Source organism: Typopeltis vanoorti, chromosome 9 (assembly GCF_054136105.1).
Source record: "Typopeltis vanoorti isolate ZY-2024b chromosome 9, IOZ_Tvanoo_1.0, whole genome shotgun sequence".
Taxonomy (NCBI): domain Eukaryota; kingdom Metazoa; phylum Arthropoda; class Arachnida; order Uropygi; family Thelyphonidae; genus Typopeltis; species Typopeltis vanoorti.
In genome coordinates, this window is record NC_143557.1 from 102143592 (window position 1) to 102163836 (window position 20245).

The 20245-nt window shown below is 34.5% G+C and overlaps 1 protein-coding gene across 1 annotated transcript; it reads left to right on the forward strand.

The window, feature by feature from the left end:
- The first annotated feature begins 3644 nt into the window (after nt 1-3644).
- LOC150103328 (techylectin-5A-like) lies at nt 3645-19338 on the forward strand. The gene is made up of 6 exons (XM_090397720.1): nt 3645-3726; nt 5187-5334; nt 11204-11364; nt 17954-18059; nt 18170-18334; nt 18781-19338. Exons 2-6 carry the CDS (start codon nt 5187-5189, stop codon nt 19065-19067), a joined length of 867 nt encoding a protein of 288 aa, XP_090253846.1. The 5' UTR covers nt 3645-3726; the 3' UTR covers nt 19068-19338.
- Nucleotides 19339-20245: the final 907 nt, after the last annotated feature.

Below are 20245 nucleotides of genomic sequence, written 5' to 3' on the forward strand. Positions count from 1 at the left end.
ACACACACACACACACACACACACACACACACACACACACACACACACACACACACACACACACACACACACACACACACACACACACACACACACACACACACACACACACACACACACACACACACACACACACACACACACACACACACACACACACGCACACACACACACACACACACACACACACGATAATTTGGAATGTCATGACCTCCACTGATTTATAGTATGTCATTAAGGCTCTTTTCAGGCTATTCTAGTTTGTAAGGTTCCCGTATTCAAAAGGAACTTTTATATTTTGTATATGTGAGAGGGAAAGCTACGTGTGGTCTTTCTGTAGTGATTATTACATTTATATGTGATATAATAAGTTGTCTGAGGTCTTGTTACACGTTATGTATTTATGGCTGTCCTGTAATTGAGATCTAAGTAATATTTTAGCACAGCTACATAGTGACATACGTATTTTGTTGGTAGTATTTTGTGTTCTCACATTTCAGTGTATATAAAGCCGGTATCATCTCTTTGTTCCAAAAGATAAGTTTTATCATTTTATACTGCAATGATATAAATCTATTTAGTTTGTAGTGTGCACAGAATACATACGATGTTTAGCGTATCTTAGTATATTTTGGCATTGTGCTTTGTACATTAGTGTATTCAGACATGTGGTAGTTATATTGCTGAGGTTATATAAATTAAGTGGATATTAAATTCAACATCGTTTAAAGCCGAATACAGAAATTATAAAAGTTTCGTGCGAAAATTGACCAGAGAGCTTGCTGGAATGCACTCGCCGCCATACTACGAGTTGCCCAGGACGAACCTTATAGGAGAGATGAACGCTCAAAGCGCCCGTATGTTCGCCTCCTTTGATTCATTTTGATAAGGTTCCACTAATCTGACAGTTGTTTCAAACTCATTGGTTATCGACAGAGACACAGTTTAAGTAAAGGTCTTTTAATAATTAGGCGATCTCCTGGACCACTCCCTACGAGTGAATGAAAGATTCGTCCAACTCAGAGGAGTTGGACGAATCTTTCAAATCGTCCAACTCAGAGGAGAGGAGCCTGCCACTGGGGTTCACCCAGTGGCAGGCTCACCCCACCACTAAGCAGAACCGCTCATATTCCAGGGAAAAGCACCCACCGAAATTGTCCTTCACGGAAAACGACGAAAAGCACTTACCAAAGAGACTGAAAATGCTCTCTCAGGACAAAATCCTCCGAAATCTTAAACCCACTCAGCCGAACAAGACACTGTATAAGTAAAGTCTTCTCTAAAAGTTAGGCAATCCCCAGACCATCCAAAACGAGTGACCTAAAGATCGTCCAACTCAGCGTTGGTTCTACTCAGTGAAAGGCTCAGCCCACCACTGAGCAGTGCTGCTCATATACCAGGTAAAAGTATCCACCGACAAATCCCTCACAGGCCATGTCGGAAAACAATCTTCCCAGAGACTAATAATGCTCTCTCAAGGAAAACCCCCCCGAAATCCAAGCTCCCCTCATCGGGAACTAGTTTTTAAGTATAGCCCCTCTCTCGAAATTTGGGCGATCACCCGCAGCACTACATACGATTGTCGGAAGATCTTCCAGCCGGAAAACCTTTCCCCGGATACTCAAAATGCACTCTCAGGGCAAATCCCCCGAAATCTAATTTTCATCCTTACCGGAAACTAATTTTTAAGTAAAGCCCCTCTCCAAAAATTAGGGCGATCCCCAGGACCACTCCCTACGAGTGACCAAAAAATCGTTAACTCAGCGTTGGTTGCACTGAGTGATAAGCTCACCCCATCAGTTAGCAGAACCGTTCATTTCCCAGGGAAAATCATCTACCGACAATGACCTACCTGCGCCATGCTGGAGAACACTCTTCCCAGAGACTCAAATAGCTCTCTCTCAAGGCGCTGTTTAAATAAAGGTCTCTCTAAAAATTAGGCGATCCCGTGGACCACTCCCTACGAGTGACTGAAAGATCGTCCAACTCAGCGTTGGTTCCACTCAGTGGCAGGCTCACCCTACCACTGAGCAGATTCGCTCATATTCCAAGGAAAAGATTTCCGGCATAGCCTGTGTGAGGCTAGTCAGTGGGTACTTTTCACTATAATATGAGCGGTTCTGCTCAGGGGAAGAATGAGCCTGTCACTGAGTTGTACGATCTTTCGGTCACTCGTAGGTGTGATCCGGAGGATCGCCTTACTTTTTAGAGAGGCCCTTACTTAGACAGTGCCTTGGGAGAGCTATTTGAGTCTCTGGGGGAGAATGTTTTCGGGCATGGCCCATGCAAGGCTTTGTTGGTGGATGCTTTCCCCTGGAATATGAGCTGTTTTCCTCAGTGGTTGGGTGGGTCTATCACTGAGTGGAAGCAACGCTGCGTTGGACGTTCTTTCGGTCACTCGTAGGGAGTAGTCCTGGGAATCGTCCTAATATTTAGAGAGTGGCTTTACTTAAAAATGTATTTCCCAGTGACGGGAGGTTAGATTTTGAGGGTTTGCCCTGAGAGAGCATTTTGACTCTCTGTGGAAAGGTGATACAGTCACTGAGTTGAAGGATATTTTAGTCACTCGTAGGGAGAGGTTTGGGGATCACCCTAATTTTTAAAGATGGGCTTTACTTAAAAATTAGTTCCTGGTGAGAGGGGCTTAGACTTTGGGGGATTTGCAATGCGAGAGCATTTTGTGTCTCTGGGAAAACACTCTGAGGAGAGTGTTTTCTGGCAGGGCCCATGTGGTGCCTTCTGTGGGTGCTTTTCCCTGGAATATGAGCGGTTTTGTTCAGTGGTGGGGTAAGCCTGTCACTGAGTGTAACGAACACTCAGTTGGACGATATTTCGGTCATCCTTAATAATAATTAAAGGGAAACAAATCCCTTCTTGTTCAACTGCCGTTTGGTTTCGATTTATGTTATAATATACAAACACACCTTTATGTCATTCGTATAGTAAAGGTATGTAAGTTCTTTTCACTTAAACCTTGTTATCTTCCAGGTCTATATACTCACTGATGAGACCTCAAAAAGGTTGAAACCGGTCTGGGTAGTGACCTCTCCTCATAATCTAATTACAGTATTACATCCTCTAGGGGCTGTGTTTTTACATTATGAGAAAATATCAAGGATAGTGAGGGAGCTTGCTCCACCTTTGCTTCGAGTTGCCTTGGTGTTGTACTACCAAGTGGTCATTTACACTTGGATTCGCCGATAGTTTTTAGGTATATATATATATATATATATATATATATATATATATATATATATATATATATATATATATATATATATATATATATATATATATATATATATATATATATATATATATATATATGAAACTCATAGATTCGTAATTCTCGATCTTAGAGTTTTGCTTACCAGCACAAGGGATTTGTATCCCCTTAATTATTGGAAAAAAGTTTATATTTTTCCAGTTAGATATTTATTTCAATATCCGAACTAATACATTAATTAATATTAATTTATTTATTCATTTATTGTTATAACTATGCCTAATAACTCTACAACTCTCAGGCCTACTATACCCTTTTACAGACAATATAAAGTCACTTCTTCCTTTTCCTGTTATTTTCGTTTTCCTTTTCTTTGTATGTTATCAGTAGAGTTAATATTAGAATATGAGAAACTAAAACAGATTGAAGAGGCGTGTTGAGCACTTCTGCTAGTTATTTCATATGTTCAAGAGATATTTGAGAAGTTACGAAGAAATAAAGTAAGTAGATCTAATTGTAAATTAAATGTTGCGCTCACGTTAACATTGGTTAATTTGTGTTTAATGCTGAGTTGATATTGATGTTTTGTAATAATAAATACATGTCGGCAATTAGTTTTCGTTGCCTGTTGAACTGAAAAAAATTTACAACTTACCAAGGCATGAAATTCGCAGCGGTATACACTTCAATTTCTATGTTACATTTTTTCCCCCATTTAATTGCATAATGAATAATTATAGACAAAATTTGTAATTCTATTGTGATTATATTGCAAAGTAAAACAATTATATTTTTAATTATATTGCAAAGTAATTTCATTTTAAATGAAATTTGGATCTGATCTTCAATACGTTCGAATATTCACACACCAGGAATGTACAATCGATCGAATTAATAAATATTATCGAAGAAAAGTATTTCAAAAATGAACAACTAAAATATAATATATATTTTTCTGTATATTAAAGAATTTAGGTTTCGATCAACCGAAATTCGTGAAAAATTTATTAACGTCCGCTATATTTTTTTATTTTTAATGGCGATGTCATACAATTAGAGCTTGATTAACATGCAGTTCGTTCGCACTACGGGTCAATAGAAAGCTAATGAGAAAGAAGAATTTTGTTCACATTTTATTTAATTCTGGAAATATATATGAAGATATATCGTTATCTAGGGAAGGAGAGAATTACAAAATAATCATTCTAGAATATGTCAGGACTCTTTTGAAATCTTGTTTCAAGACAGAAACATATCATCATAACTTAAAACATACTAATTAATTTTGCGATTTCCAACACCATTTAAATAGATTTGTTCTGTGCTGTTGACCCAGTCTTACCTTAAACTGAAGTCTCAACAGATAACTCACCTTCGCTTGAAAATCACTTGTTTCCAAGCTGGTCTTATATAGGTGGCAATGATTTCATAATAATATACTATACTTTAGTATAATATAATATAATATAATATAATATAATATATGGGACTAGGTTGATGGGAATTAAAATATAATTAGTATGTAAGATTATATGTTAATTGAACTTAAGTGTTTCACATATATGGGAATATGAAATTACAAGGCATCATATTTATCGTATTTTTTTAATTTAATTTTAGTAATAATTCTACTTTCATTTTCTAATATTGTTTTCATAAACTTTTGTGTAGTAGGTTATGACACTTATTCTTATTTAGAATGTTTTAAAATTCGTTTAAGCATTTATAAGATTTTGAAGTTATAAAAGCTGGAAACATTCGAGAGCACTCAGGTAAACGACAGCGCATTCCTTTCTTGAAAAGGTTATCAATTAATACGAAAAGTTCAGATATGTTATTAAAAAAAGATTTGTTTTAATCTCGTAAGCTTTTAATATAATACCATCCAGATTTTATACTGAGAACGATTTCATATAAACTCATATTTTATTAGGTATATTTTTATAAAAATGTTTTATAGATGGCGTATCATCTAGTGTTATGTGTGAGCACTGCTTTACTGATGACATTTAAGACATACGGATCAGGAGACATGGAATGTGAAGTCAATCGTTCCAGAGAGAAAGTGAAAGAAGCTTGTAATTCTGTGAATGATATTTTAGACAGAGGTATGCAAGAACTTATTTTGGATTGAGATCTTTTATGCAAGAAAACACTTAAAAAAGTAAATAATTATTTTGGTATACGTTTTATATACAATGAAATATTCATTTTGTTCTCTTCCAGTTCTTAAATTCTATCATTTAATTTTTTCGATTGACCCAAACAATTGGAATGATTTAACTTTTTATATATTTCAAACATAGTTTGTAATATATGAAGTGTGGAAACCCTTCTCTGAAGACCAAACATGGAATTTTTTAAAGTCACTTCAACACTCTCTAGAATGCCGGTGGTCTTACTTCGGGCGATGAATTTAATCTCCTACTTAAAGACAATAACAAAGCATTCCACAGAGAGAATCGAACTTACAGCTGTTGATTGGTAAGTGGATACATTAACCGCTTGGTGAACCAGCCCAGCGCTTTCTTTATATGATGCTTTTTTTGTTGTTAATTTGATAATTTTCCTATCAAGCAACAGAAACAGAGAGGAATTGTGAAATAGGGAAGAAAATAAGGAAATAAGAGACAAATAAGGAAAATATTAAGGAAATAAAGTTTTGAACAATATTCTAATAACTGCAGTAAACCTACTTAACCAAAAGTTAAAATGAATGAAAATCCATACTTATGTAGTGTTTAGTGTAATGTATGCAGAAAAGATACGATTTACGTAACACTAATATTACCACTATTACTACTACTCGAGACCTCTAGGAATCAGGGGTTAATCAAGGGAGGTCACATATCACTTACTATCAGACGTCATACTTTTTCTTGAATTCACTCCCACCATCTGCACTCACTTCATCCAGTGTCAATCCATTCCCATCACGCACTAATCTGTGAGAGAAAACAAATTCTAGCTCTGACCTCTTTCTTGATTGCGTTCCTTTTCAATTCCCATGAATAATTCCGTATGACAGTATCCTATTAACCTTTCAGAAGTTCTAGGTCACTAACTGTATTATCTTGTTTGTATCTGCAGCCCACAAGTTCTCAGTTTGTTCTTACATTTCATAATTATCTCCATATCATTTGCAGTACTCTCTCTCCTTTGCGCCTTGCAACCTGGAATTAACCCCTTTCTTTCAAGTGCATCATTTCAGGTCAAACAAAAAATCTAACTCAATGATGTAAGTAGTGCAGCCAGAATGAAACTCCTTGCAAGATCGGTCGGTCAGCGAACAATATAGTTATAAGGAAAGATGGGAGGGGGGGAAAAGTAAGTCGAATTACGGCGGTGTGGAATAATTATCACCGTTAAATATTCGCTCTATCTATACATATATTCCCAAAAGTAAATCATGTTATCTTTCAGTTCTCAGGGTTGTAGAAATTAGCATGTTTCCTTGCACGTTGTCCTGACAACCAAAACGTCTACTTTTTTAAATAAAACGCAACTTAAATCTAGACATTTATTAAATAGATGGCACACGTCTTTATAATGTGTGGGAGTGTGAAGTCGTCAATCTGTAACCTAAAATATACCGAGTAGAAAAATGACAACTAATTAACCTGTTACTTACAGATTATTCGCAAAATATCACAATCTGTTTCATAAAATCGTTGACATAATATATTATTTCATATTATATATTGACAATAATATATAAAATAATAATAAATTATTATTATTATTTGATATTTTTGAAGCATCTAAACCTTTAATTCTCTCAATATGATCTGCCACATTTTGTTTGCCTTTATTTAATGCTTTCATTCTCTCCTAATCCAGATAATCTGTGCTGATCTCTTTGATTATGTCTAAACGTTGCTTTCATGCAGTCTAATAATCCAAAGAATGAAGGTATTATCGTGGGAGACTTTGAATGTTCATAATTCATACTGGTTCCACTTCCCTATTTGCTATCCAGTTGTTTATCAATCCAGTAGAATACAGATACTTCTCATTTTTCTTCCAAGCCTGAGCCTTTCTTATGGGATGATGTTAGAGATTGTTGTCTTATTGCTTTTTCGGCTTTTCGTGCCGAAACCCCTTTTCCCATACAATAAGTGGAATCATTTCTGTTGGAAGGAATGCCTTCATTCTCCACACCATTCAAAATTCTTGACTTTTTTCCATGTCCTGGCGCCCCAAGAAGTAAACGCAGTCCTACATAAAAATTCAGCATACATTCAATGCCTCATTACACCATCAAGAGTTGTTGTAGAATATATTGGATACATGTTGCCATATATGAGGAAAAACAGTTCTGTTAGGCAAAAGAGGCGACAAATCATCACAAAATGTTTAATAGTATGAGTTCATGTTATCCGTGAACTCATACGAACAGTAGGAAAATTCATCACGGGGACAATTCATTGCTGGGACAATTCATCGCCGGTAAAATTCATCGAGAGTAAAAATCATTGCAAGGAAAATTCATTAGAGAAATATTCATCCCTCGCACTATTGATCACGGAAAAAATTCGCAGAAAATGTTATTTGCTAGAAAATTGAAATGATATTGCATTGATACCGGTATATGAAAAGTAAATGCAGCTTAAGATAAATGACACAAAATACAATTTTATTATGAATCTATGTATTAGTCCGTGCAGTTATTTGAGTGGCTGGTTGCTCCCCGACCATAAGCCTGGGAAATGTGTGTCCTGGGTTCGATTCCCGTCGGTGACGTGAGGAGCTTATGGTCTTTCTCAGACATAGCCAAGTTAGCCAGTATTGGGTGAGGAATACAAGGTTTTTCTCCCCAGTTTATCTGGGCATTTTCCTCCTGGAAGCAGGTAAACCAGCTTTGAGAACATAACACTTCTACAGACATAGGATACAGTGGGAGGCATGGGGCCAACCATCTAATCCTCGTATAACGGTTGCAGTTATAAGGAATAGAAACCTTCCGCACCGTAAAGGTAAAAGAGGTTAAGATCTATGTGTTATTTCTTTAGATTGTAATTAGGTTTTCATAATATTTTTATTCTTATACAGTGAAATTAATATTTTATTGATCGATGAGTATCCTAATTTCTGTTTCGTCTTAAAATGGTATAAATATTCTTTCTTACTTTGATACTACATGTTCTGTTGATATAATATTAATATTTACAAAACTTGAATAGGGCTATTTAGGGAGAAAGGGCACCATATTTAAAAATATTTGTTATGAGAACCGTTTACTGTTTTTCTGCGTACTATACATACATACTTATATATATATATATATATATATATATATATATATATATATATATATATATATATATATATATATATATATATATATATATATATACATACATACATATATATATATATATATGTATATATATATATATATATATATATATATATATATATATATATATGTATGTATGTATATATCACATCTGGATGGTTGTCTAAGTACGGTTGTCTATGCACATTTTATCTGAACTAATTCAGAAGATGAGGTGTTTCAGTTACTGAATACATGTCTATTTTGAAAATAACTCCACTCTTCCTACATAGGAATAGGAAAGATATGTTGTACGCTGTTTTTTAAAGAACAAATTTACTTAAATGCTATTATAATGATGTTAATTAGCATTAGCTAAATTACCATCTGCGGCTGCAAAACTAGTCTTTACCATTTCCTCCAATGCTAGTATTTTCAGTCGAAGAAATTCATCTCTCACCTAATAACAATTACAAACATCCATGCCTATTGCGAGTTACGAATCCACAGTTCATTTGCGGGAGAGGGTACGCTATCTAGTCGGTTGTTCTTCATCATGGTTTATTTACAATTTATGAATAGAGAAACGAACTAAATAAATAGGAATAAGAAAAAATTAATTATTTTATGTAGTTTTCCAGGCATCTCTGTTTTGAGCCAGGCGGAGTTATTTCTCATGGAGAGAAAGAGAGAGAGAGAATCTGTGCTGATAAGGTGGTTAATATACTACCAGAATTGTTTATTTGGTCTTCCTCTATGTCCTTGTCAATTTGAGGGGGCGTATAAAAATAAATTGTGAAATTATGGAGAAGGAGGATGTGTCAGTTGATGTCCATGGCAATCAAGTTGACGTCTGCGTTGGGTTTCATTCAAGGATATTTGGTTTGCCTCTTCTACAGTACTGGAATTACGAATACGATCCTTTGAAAGGTAACCCAGTAATAGTTTTAAGCAGGTTGTATAAAAGCTATTAATGATTTTTATTGCTGTTTGAGTGGAACCGTCCCATGTTTCTCCAGGATACAAGAAGATAGCCTGAGCGGTCGATTTGTAAAGCTTAATTTTTGTTTCCATGGTAAGGAGGGACGTTTTCGATATATTTCTTAGATTTCTCGTTGATTGAGAGCTTATATTTTGTTATTTATATGACATTTACACTATTAGTTATATTTGAGCCTAAGTATTGAAAGTCTACTTTTTTAAAGATTGGTTGTGTTCTGTAATAATGGAGCCTTTTACTACATTTGTGAGTATTTTAATTTTATTACATTTAACTGTCAATCCAAATATTTTTTCAGCTTGGCATAATTTGTTAAAGTGCTGTTGCGCCTTGGCTAAAGATGAGTATATTAATACTATACCGGCTGAATAGCTGAGGTTGTTAGCCGGTTGACTCGGATGTTAACGACGTGATGTTTCTGATTACAGTTTACTTTTGAACGGTTCATAAGTGAAGTAATTAATTACGTATTTCACTTTGGGAGCATCCATCTGTATATATTTTTTTTCAGTAAAAAATACTAAATATAAAATTTAAAATTTCTTAGTATCGTGACATACTAGTATTTGAGGAAAAGGTAAAGAAAAAGTTAAGGTAAAGGTAGTATTGAAGCAGCAGATTTTCGTATGCTGATTTACATCATTATGATAGCATTTGCGTAATTTTATTATAATAATTTGTAATATCTTTACTCAAAATTGCATCTATGATCTTAAACTAGCTCTGCAAAAGATAGCAGCGTTCTAGATGTCTTTGTTGTGCAGGAAACGTGCAGGGATTTTCTAAATGCACGTGTATTCATTAACTGAAACACGTCACTTTCTGATTTATTTCATATAAAAATATATTAAACCTGCATGGATGTCTAAATGCGCAGAACAGAAAAATAGTGAACGGTCAGAATTATCAATATTCTTAAATATGTTTCCCTTTCTTCCTAACTATTCATAAATATTTTATTCTCTCTAATGACTATTCTAGATATTGATAGAATAGTAATAAGAATAATAGGAGTATATAAATAGTTAACTATAACTATAATTCCTAAATATTCTTAAATATGGTGCTGTTTCTCCATAACCATCCTATCCCAGTTTTGTAGCAATTAGTGTTCCATCTACAAAGCCTGTAGTAAGAAAGAATATTAATAACTTTATACAGAATAAAAAAATTACACAACGCTAAGTATAATCGAAATTATAAATCATACATAAAATATTTCTTTTTTATTTCATATATAGGAATGGCACGAAAATGATTTCAAATTTTCTTGCGATGAATTGTCCCTACGATGAATTGCCCGGACACGGAAATATGTGTTACGCACAATGACAGATAAAAGTGGGAATTAATATTAAGATGTAAGAATCTTATGAAATTCTGGAATGGTGTTCGATATTTCTGTATTTGAAATAAAATATTCAACGTTTATAATTAGTTCATGCCTTTGATATTAATTATTTCTTAGCTTTATTATTATTATTTAAATAATAACTTTTCTTATTACAAACAAAAAAACAAACGAAATGACTATGCAAAAAATCTAGTTCCTTGTATATTGATTTCACTTTAAAATTATACTTTATTTTATCATTAAGACATAACTTAAATACCAATTATGTATTTAAATACATAATTGGTATTTTCATTTTTGTATACATAATTAGTATATCATTTTTGCCTCTTTTCTTTTCTTTAGTGCATGGAACGCAGTATCTCCACAGGCCAATGGACTGTGCTGAGGTATTGAAGTTAGGTTATACAACCAATGGAATATACAAGATATGGCCGAGGAGCAGAGTGGTCAAAGATGGTATTGATGTCTTCTGTGATATGACTACCGATGGAGGAGGATGGATAGTTAGTACTTCATGCTACTTAAAATAATTATTGAAAATAATATCAAGAGAAACATTTACGAACATAAAAAGATTAGCATGTCAACAACAAATGCGGCATTACGTAGAATTGTCGTAATTCAATTTGCTAGTGGAAATATGCTCGTTGTTATCACACTGTGTAACTTCCCTCATTTGCATATCTGGTTACAGCTAGGAAACCTTTCGCCACATATACACAATCTAATAACAATAAATATGAACAGACTTTTCTCTTGGTGTCCTGAAAATATGTGATGACAAAGCTCTAGCCTCAGTTCTATGCCATTTCGTTATTTCTAGTGTGTTCGTATGAAGTTTGATGCATCTTCAATATGATTCGCTGTTTGTCAGTGATCTCTAGTTGATCAACAAGCTATAAACTCTTGGATATTTCTGAGGGCTGTGTCTAAGTTTAACCGATTGAAATAACGATTATATTCTTATGAAAGCTGTAAACACTGTTTTAATTTCATACTCGCTATTTGGGTAGTTTCATTGTAAATAATGCAAATATAGAAAACACAAACAACAACTTCGACGAGACTGGTGGTATACATTGAGGCTGTTGGTTTCCAAGTTGGTTTCCAAAATATATATATATATATATATATATGACTGGTATATTGGCCACACCGATCATCCAAAGTCCGATACCCATCGAGACTCAGCGAACCAGTGGGTCCCAAACACGAAAGTTTAATCTGGCTTGTGATACCCCTGGAACGTTATTGCTAATTGGTTTAATTTTGTAAAATAACATAATGGCTTCGACGTCTGAATGAGAAGAGCGGAGTAGTGAATCAAGTAGTACAACGAGCCATTGCACGATTCTTAGAATTGGGAGAAGAACAAGTAGGGTTTACTGTTAGAAACGCTCATGAAACTGGAGGGTTTCATTTTAAAAGTGTTCAATAGACTGCAGAATTTCTTTGAAAAATTTTAAACTAGCTGTACAATTTAATTTAAAAAGTGTTCGTCAAAATTATCATATTGTAATAAGCACAGCTATAGTTTCATCTAAGAAGAATTGATCAAATTCATGTAACTCAATTAAATTGTTAACACAATTAGTATTAATTCATCATCATCACCATCATCTCATCCACTTGATAACGGGTTGAGTCCACTAAGAAGAAAGGTTCTCCACTTATCGCGATCTTTAGCCATCTCGGTCATGATTCTATAGCTGGGCAGATAGAAATGTTCTTTCAGCAACTTTACCAAGTACTTCTTGGTCTGCCCTCTAGGACGTTTACTTCCTATATATCAATTCAGAGCTAAATATGATAATCTATGGGGGGCCATTCTCTGGATGTGACCAAACCATTTCAGTTGATGCTTAATGATTGTATCTATTATGTCATCTGGGAAGTTTAAATCTATTCTGACTTGATCATCAGTCTTGTGTTGCATCCAATGAGTGATTAATTTTTCTTAGGCATTTCATTTCAAATGCTTGAAGTTTCTTGATTGGTTGTTGAGTTAATCTCCAGGCTTCTGAAACATAAGTAGCCAAGGGGATGATAATTGTTTTATGTAATTTTAATTTTAGACTTGTTCGATTTTTTTTTCCATATTTTATTTAGTTTATTCATGCTGGTCCATCCTAGGTTTAGCCCGTGTTTTACTGTTTCCTTATTGTGAGGTTACTAGAAATGAGACTACCAAGATAAACATATTTATTAACTTGTTCCAACGGGTGATTTTCGAGATTTATGGAAATATATTCTTCTTCTCTACCTATCTTCATTATTTTTGTTTTATGAATGTTTATTTTCATACCATAAGTTTTAGAGAAGTCATTCAGATTTTTTCTAACTGTGATTCATAATCTGCTAGGATAACGATATCATCAGCGTATTTAATGTGATTAATGTTGGTACCATTGAATTTTATACCTGGTTCATCAGCTATGGTTTTACAGACTTCTAGGAAGATGATAAAGAGTTGAAGTGAGAGAGGGCAACCCTGCATTACACGTTCCTCAACTCTGAAATCCTCGGTTTTAATGTTGTTCGTTTTAACAAAAGCTTTGGTGTTTCCATAATAATTTGTTTTAAATGTTGAAATATCCGAATCCATTTTTACGTTTTTTAAGACTGTGATCAATTTGTTTCTATTAACTGAATCAAAGGCTTGCTTGAAATCTATAAAACAACAGTATATGGGCAGGTTGTATTCCAATATTTTTTCTGCTATATTATTAATGGTGAGATGTGGATCTATGTGGCATGAATCCTGTTTGGTTTTCCTCTATGATGTTTTCTGTAAGCACCTGTGTTCTCGTTTGTATAATTCGGATGAATAGTTTATAACTATGACTTAAGAGTGTTATGGGTCTATAATTTTCACATATTCTTTTGTCTCCTTTTTTGTGAATTGGTATAATAACTCCTGTTTTCCAGTCAGTTGGAATTACTCCAGTATAAAGAATTTGATTAAATAATTTCAGTAAGAAGTTAATCGCTCCTTGGTACCACATTTCCAGAGTTCTATAGATATTTCATCTTTGCCTGTAGCTTTCGAAAGTTTCCTTTGGTTTATTGCATTTATAATTTCTGCTGCAGTTATGGGTGATGCCGTTTCATATCATCTCTTCTGTTATACTTTCCCCTTCATATTCTTTTTGAAATAATGTTTGATAGTAGTCTTTCCAAATTGTTTTCATTTTGTATTGATCCAGTTTTTAGATTGTTTTTATCTTTAATTGTTAGTGGTTTATCTTTATAGATCATAGTTAATTCTTTTAAAATTTTATATCCAGTTTTATTATCATTTCTTTTATTAGCTTCTTCGCACAGTTTTGCTTTTTTGTTCTTCCTCCAGCCAATTATTTTTAGCAGATATGCACATTTTATAAATTTTGTTTTTAATATTCTTATAATGTTGTTTATTTTCTTCTGTATTTTTTATATTTAATATATGCTTTGATGCTCTTTTTTCTTCTAAAGTATTTACAATTTCAGGGGTTATCCATTTATGATTTGTCCTTGATGTTGTACCAAGTATGTTTCTTGCAGTACTTGTAACAGTTTTTTTTTACCTTGATTCCATGTATTTTCTATATTATCAGATTAATCGTCTAAGTTCATTTCCTATTAGTGTTTGATAGCTGTCTTGCATAAATTTCTCTTTCAGTTTTGACAGGTCTATTTTGTTGATTTACAGCTCGTGATTTACAGCACTTAAATTTTAGTTTAATTGTTGCCGCAAGCAGATCATGGTCAGTGTCGAAGTCTGGAGTTTTTAAAGTTCTAACATATTGCACTGATGATTTACAATTACGTTTGATTAAAATGTAATTAATACAGTTCTTTATTGTACCATCTGGTGAGGTCCATGTGTATTTGTGGGAAGGTCTATGAAAAAAAAGGGTATTACAAATAAATAGATTATTTGCTTTACAAAATTCTAGTAATCTTTCTCCCCTTTCATTTCTGTTATCAACTCCAAACCTGCCCATCACATCCTCCATGCCTGGGAGGAACTTCCCAATTTTGGCATTAAATCATTAATCACGATTGATGTATCTTTCTTATTAGTCTTGTCTATTAAATCTTGCAACTCATCATAAAAAGTGTCGAGTTTTTCGTCTTCATGTGACTGGTCGGGGAGTAGATTTGAATTATTGTAAAGTGAACATTTTTCTCTTTGCCTTTTAATCTAATAGCGATCATTCTTCGGACACGTGGTTCTACGGCCATGACTGCATTTTGTAAACTATTATTCACTAAAATGGGGACTCCTTCTCTATGGATATTATCCTCTCTGCCAGAGTAAAAATAATTTTCCTGAATTTAGGTTTTTAATTCCTTCTCCTGTCCAGTGGGTTTCAGCCAAGCACACAATATCCCATTTAATCCTAGCAAGTTATTTTCCCATCAGATTCGTTTTCCAAGGTTTTAGCAGTGTCCTTATATTTAAAGTTAAGAGATGCGAAACTCTATTGGCTGACCGCTTAACATCCTTCTCGACTGCTCCCTGTGATCTAGGAACAGTCGCGGCGGCATCCTCGGACGCAGTAACGTTCTCTTGACACAGTGGAGATTCCTGATTCATAGGGTTTAATGGCAAAATAATGCAGCCGGCTTTCCACTCCTCTGCTGCATCCTTTGGTCTACGGCTTCTTATTCTTTATTCGGAGCAATCCGTTGGTGTTTCCCTCGTCCGCCACACGAGGGACGCGCCTAGTAGGAGTCTGGTCTCCCCCAGGTTATCCTAGTAATAATTATAGCATCAAAGTTTAATTTTCTTTCAAATAAAACACTTTCTATAGTGAAAAATGGAAATAATTCGCTTTTCAAAATATTCAAAAACAAAGTTATTAAAAACAGTAACTTATTATTTTGACCAAAACTGGCCAACATTCTCTGGCCATTAATAGAATTAGCCGGCCAGAGTACGAAATGATCAGAACAGGCTTCACATGGTTTGAAAATTTGACTGATCGATTTCGTCAGTGTGAGAAGCGGCGCCAGCCATTCTCCATATTGGAAAGACTTTTAATGGGATTATGTTGATCAAGTGCATATAATAAACAAATATGTTTACCAACTAGTTTCACCGACTAAGGCTGTTGGCATCGTCAGGGTACATAACTGATGTAAGGCATTAAAAAGTAAAAAATTGTTACAAACTATAATCAACCGATTCCAATTATATTAAACAAAGAACAGAGCGCGCACAATACATGCATAGAGCGTGCATGATATCACTTGTTATTTAGGAACGTTCTATAGTTGGCACTATAATTCAGTTCTGGCGAGTTGAAGGATCTGATAAGGTCTTCCAGATCACGGGCAAGATTATTCTTTGGTTCCTGTGAAGATTTTGTATACAGCGGGCAACTGTTATGGTCTCGTTAAAAATTCGGGAGCTGAAGTCCTCCTCCATGTAAGGAATTGCGCTTCTATCCCACTCTATGGTATGGTTCGTTCTTGAGAAATGAAAAGCTAACCCCGCGTTTTCTTCTCTCTTATTATTGACGTCACCTATGTGTTCTTTTTGCCTAATTTCAAGGATTCTTGAAATTTGGCCGATGTAATTCAAGCCGCATGAGCAGAGTATGTTACATCGGCCAAACTTCAAGGAGCGTTGAAATTAGGCAAAAAGAACAGATAGGCGACGTCAATAATAACAGAGAAGAAAACGCGAGGTTAGCTTTTCATTTATCAAGAATGAACCATACCATAGAGTGGGATAGAAGCACAATTCCTTACATGGAGGAGGACTTCCGCTCCCGAATTTTTAACGAGACCATAACAGTTGCCCGCTGTATGCAAAATCTTCACAGGAACCAAAGAATAATCTTGCCCGTGATCTGGAAGACCTTATCAGATCCTTCAACTCGCCAGAACTGAATTATAGTGCCAACTATAGAACGTTCCTAAATAACAACAAGTGATATCATGAACGCTCTATGCATGTATTGTGCGCGCTCTGTTCTTTGTTTAATATAATTGGAATCGGTTGATTAGAGTTTGTTACAGTTTTTACTTTTTAGTGCCTTACATCAGTTATGTACCCTGAAGATGCCAACAGCCTTAGTTGGTGAAACTAGTTGGTAAACATATTTGTTTATTATATGCACTTGATCAATATAATCCCATTAAAAGTCTTTCCAGAACTTTCTTCACACAACATATATGTATATGCGTGTGTGCATGTGTGGAGATTTGCAATTTTTGCAGGCCCTTTAATTAGTTATAAACTCAAAAAGTAACCATAATATTTAGACTTCGTTACACAAGTAAATCTGAACTTGGTACTGGGATTGTTGAGATGGTGTAGAAATTCAAAAATCATTGCTGTTCTTAGTTGGAAATAACAAAAACGTCACAATACATCCCTCTTTCACATTTTAGGTTTGAGAGTGTTTTTTTGTGGCTTTATTATCAAATATTCCTATTTAAATGTTTACTGATTCTAAAGAAAGAGATATAGATACGGCTGGTCGTGAATTCTCTCTCTCTCTCTCTCTCTCTCTCTCTCTCTCTCTCTGTGTGTGTGTGTGTGTGTGTGTGTGTGTGTGTGTGTGTGTGTGTGTGTGTGTGTGTGTGTGTGTGTGTGTGTGTGTGTGTGTGTGTGTGTGTGTGTGTGTGTGTGTGTGTGTGTGTGTGTGTGTGTGTGTGTGTGTGTGTGTGTTATTGATGCTTCTTATGTAAATATTAACATTCAGCGATGCATTTATTGGTTTTAAAAATTGATATCATAAATACTAAAATATTGCTTTAGTCACGTTTAAAATAATTCGGAAATGTTAAAAATTATATTTTTGAAAATAACCCTTATTTACATTATTTTAACATAAAACCGATCTAACTTATATGTTCGTACTCGTCTTGAATTCTGTTTCATTAGCAAATGATTGATTCCAGGAATTATTTGACATTTTACCTACTTAAATAAACTGTTAACTTGTTAACTGGATTTGTTAACTGTTTCTAGAATTCCGCATTTGGTTTCACTTTCTGAGTTTAAGACCAATGATTGAACAACCAACAGACTCGATTAATATGATTTGAGATGAAGTGTCTAAAATGCTAATTATGGACGTTCACTGCTTTCAGGTCGTTCAAAGAAGGGGAGACTTTGGACACGCACAAGATTATTTCTACAGAACTTGGAATGAATATAAAAACGGTTTTGGAGACCTTGACCAGGATTTCTGGTTAGGTGTGTATAATAACCGCTGTTTTATTATCCCTCGGCAAATTTTTCGAAAGTCTGTTTTATTTCCTTAATAACTAAATGATAAGGTTATTTTAAAAGTTTGTTTCTTTCAGGTAATGATAAAATACATGCATTGTCATATCAAGGAGAGAACAAAATTAGATTTGATTTGACGGATTACGATGGTAATTCCACGTATGCTGTTTACGACCAGTTTTGGATCGAGAGTGAAGAATATAACTATATCCTTCACGTGCAGTTCTACAGTGGAAATGCTGGTATGTATTTTTTTAAAATTAATTACTTTTGATATAAAACTACTGAGAAAGTTATCTGACATTTTCTTTCTTCTAGTACAGCGTAAGTTAATAACTATTAGCTATCCGAATAGTCGCTGAGAATTGAATCTAAATATATTTTGTTAGATCACAGTGATTTATATGCTGCCGAAGAGCTGCACACCGAAGCAACCTCTACCAACATAAGCAAAATGAAACTAAATTAGTGATCATTTTAACTAAAATTATACACTCCTTGAACATCAATATCGTATTTAGTTTGTTTATCATATTTTATTACGATCTTGCTGAAAAGCTCTCTCTGTCGGAAATCTTCAACTAATGGTCAACGTTTTAGCGTATACATTTTCATGGATATAAAGAATTTATGACTATTTCTATAATTCTTTCTGACCTTTAATTTTAACTTTTTGGTATTTTTTCAGGTGACTCTTTTAGTGGACATAATACTCACAAATTCAGCACCAAAGATAGAGATAACGATCGACATGATACAGTTAATTGTGCGCAGGCACACAATGGAGCCTGGTGGTACACCAGTTGCCACAGTTCTAATCTCAATGGATTGTTCTTGAAGGGGAACCATTCGGATTATGCCGACGGTGTTAATTGGTATACCTTTAGGGGATATCATCATTCTCTTTCGTTCGCTGAGATGAAGATCCGTCCAGCAAACTTTAAGATATTAATGAAGGAAACAATTCCACAGTGAACATTTTCATTTCAAAATACTTCTGAATATGTAATTTAAATACTTGTTAAGATAAATCTCTTGGATCTGAATTGCGTTTATTTCATTTACCATAAAAAAAGAAAATTTTTGCTATTTTGTAATAAAAATCAGCATTGTTTTCAAGTCAGTACTGTTGAAACAATAGTTTTATTTGTTTATGTTCTCCACATATCCTCTGTAAGAAGAAATGTGTGTGTATGTGTATGCACACAAATTTCGATGTGTGAAAATGAAAACAACACTTATTTTAGCGTTTGTTTGTTGGTTTGTGCGTTTGTTATGCCATTTTCTATAGTTTTACACACTTGCGCTCATTAATGGTTAGCACCTCACGCAGTACATCAGCTGATATTATTATTATTATTATTATTATTATTATTATTATTATTATTATTATTATTATTATTATTATTATTATTATTATTATTATTATTATACGTTGACCACTCGGCCACAACTGGTCTGGTTGGCCGAGTGGTTAGCGTATCCATTCTTCAGCCAAAAGGCTGCGGGTTCGAATCCCGCAGTGGGCATGGATGTTGTGATTGTCTGGAAAATACTAGTGGGGATGATAGGCGTAGATGGTGTTGGTGTAGATGATAATGGTAGTTGCGGTTCGTTGTAGTTGGTGGATTAAATGATTTAGGCAGAGAGTTGTAGAATAGGTGCCCTCTCTCGATGAGCCTTTGGGCTCCCTGGAGGTGTTACGTAATAATAATAATAATAATTATTATTATTATTATATAAGGTGCCTCCATTGAGTCAAAAGACTCATCTCGGGAGACCCAGTTTTCACATACTAATCATTATTCACACAATACCCATCACTCACGACCACCTCCGGCAACGCATTCCACCCATTTAAAGCCCTACAAGCAAAACATCTGGTCCTAACACACCCTTGTTAACCACACTCTCACACAATCTCCATTGGTGACTCCTCGTCCTCTCTCTTCGTGCGCTGGTCTTAAAAAGTTATCAGTATCAATCCTATAAAACCCTTTTAATAATTTATATGCCTCTATCATACTCCTCTTCTACGTCTATCAACTAGTTTTTGAAGTCAACAGACCTTCAATCTAACCTCGTAGGAGACATCCAACAGGCCTGCAACAATTTTTGTAACCTGCCACTGAAACCTTTCCACCATTTCCACA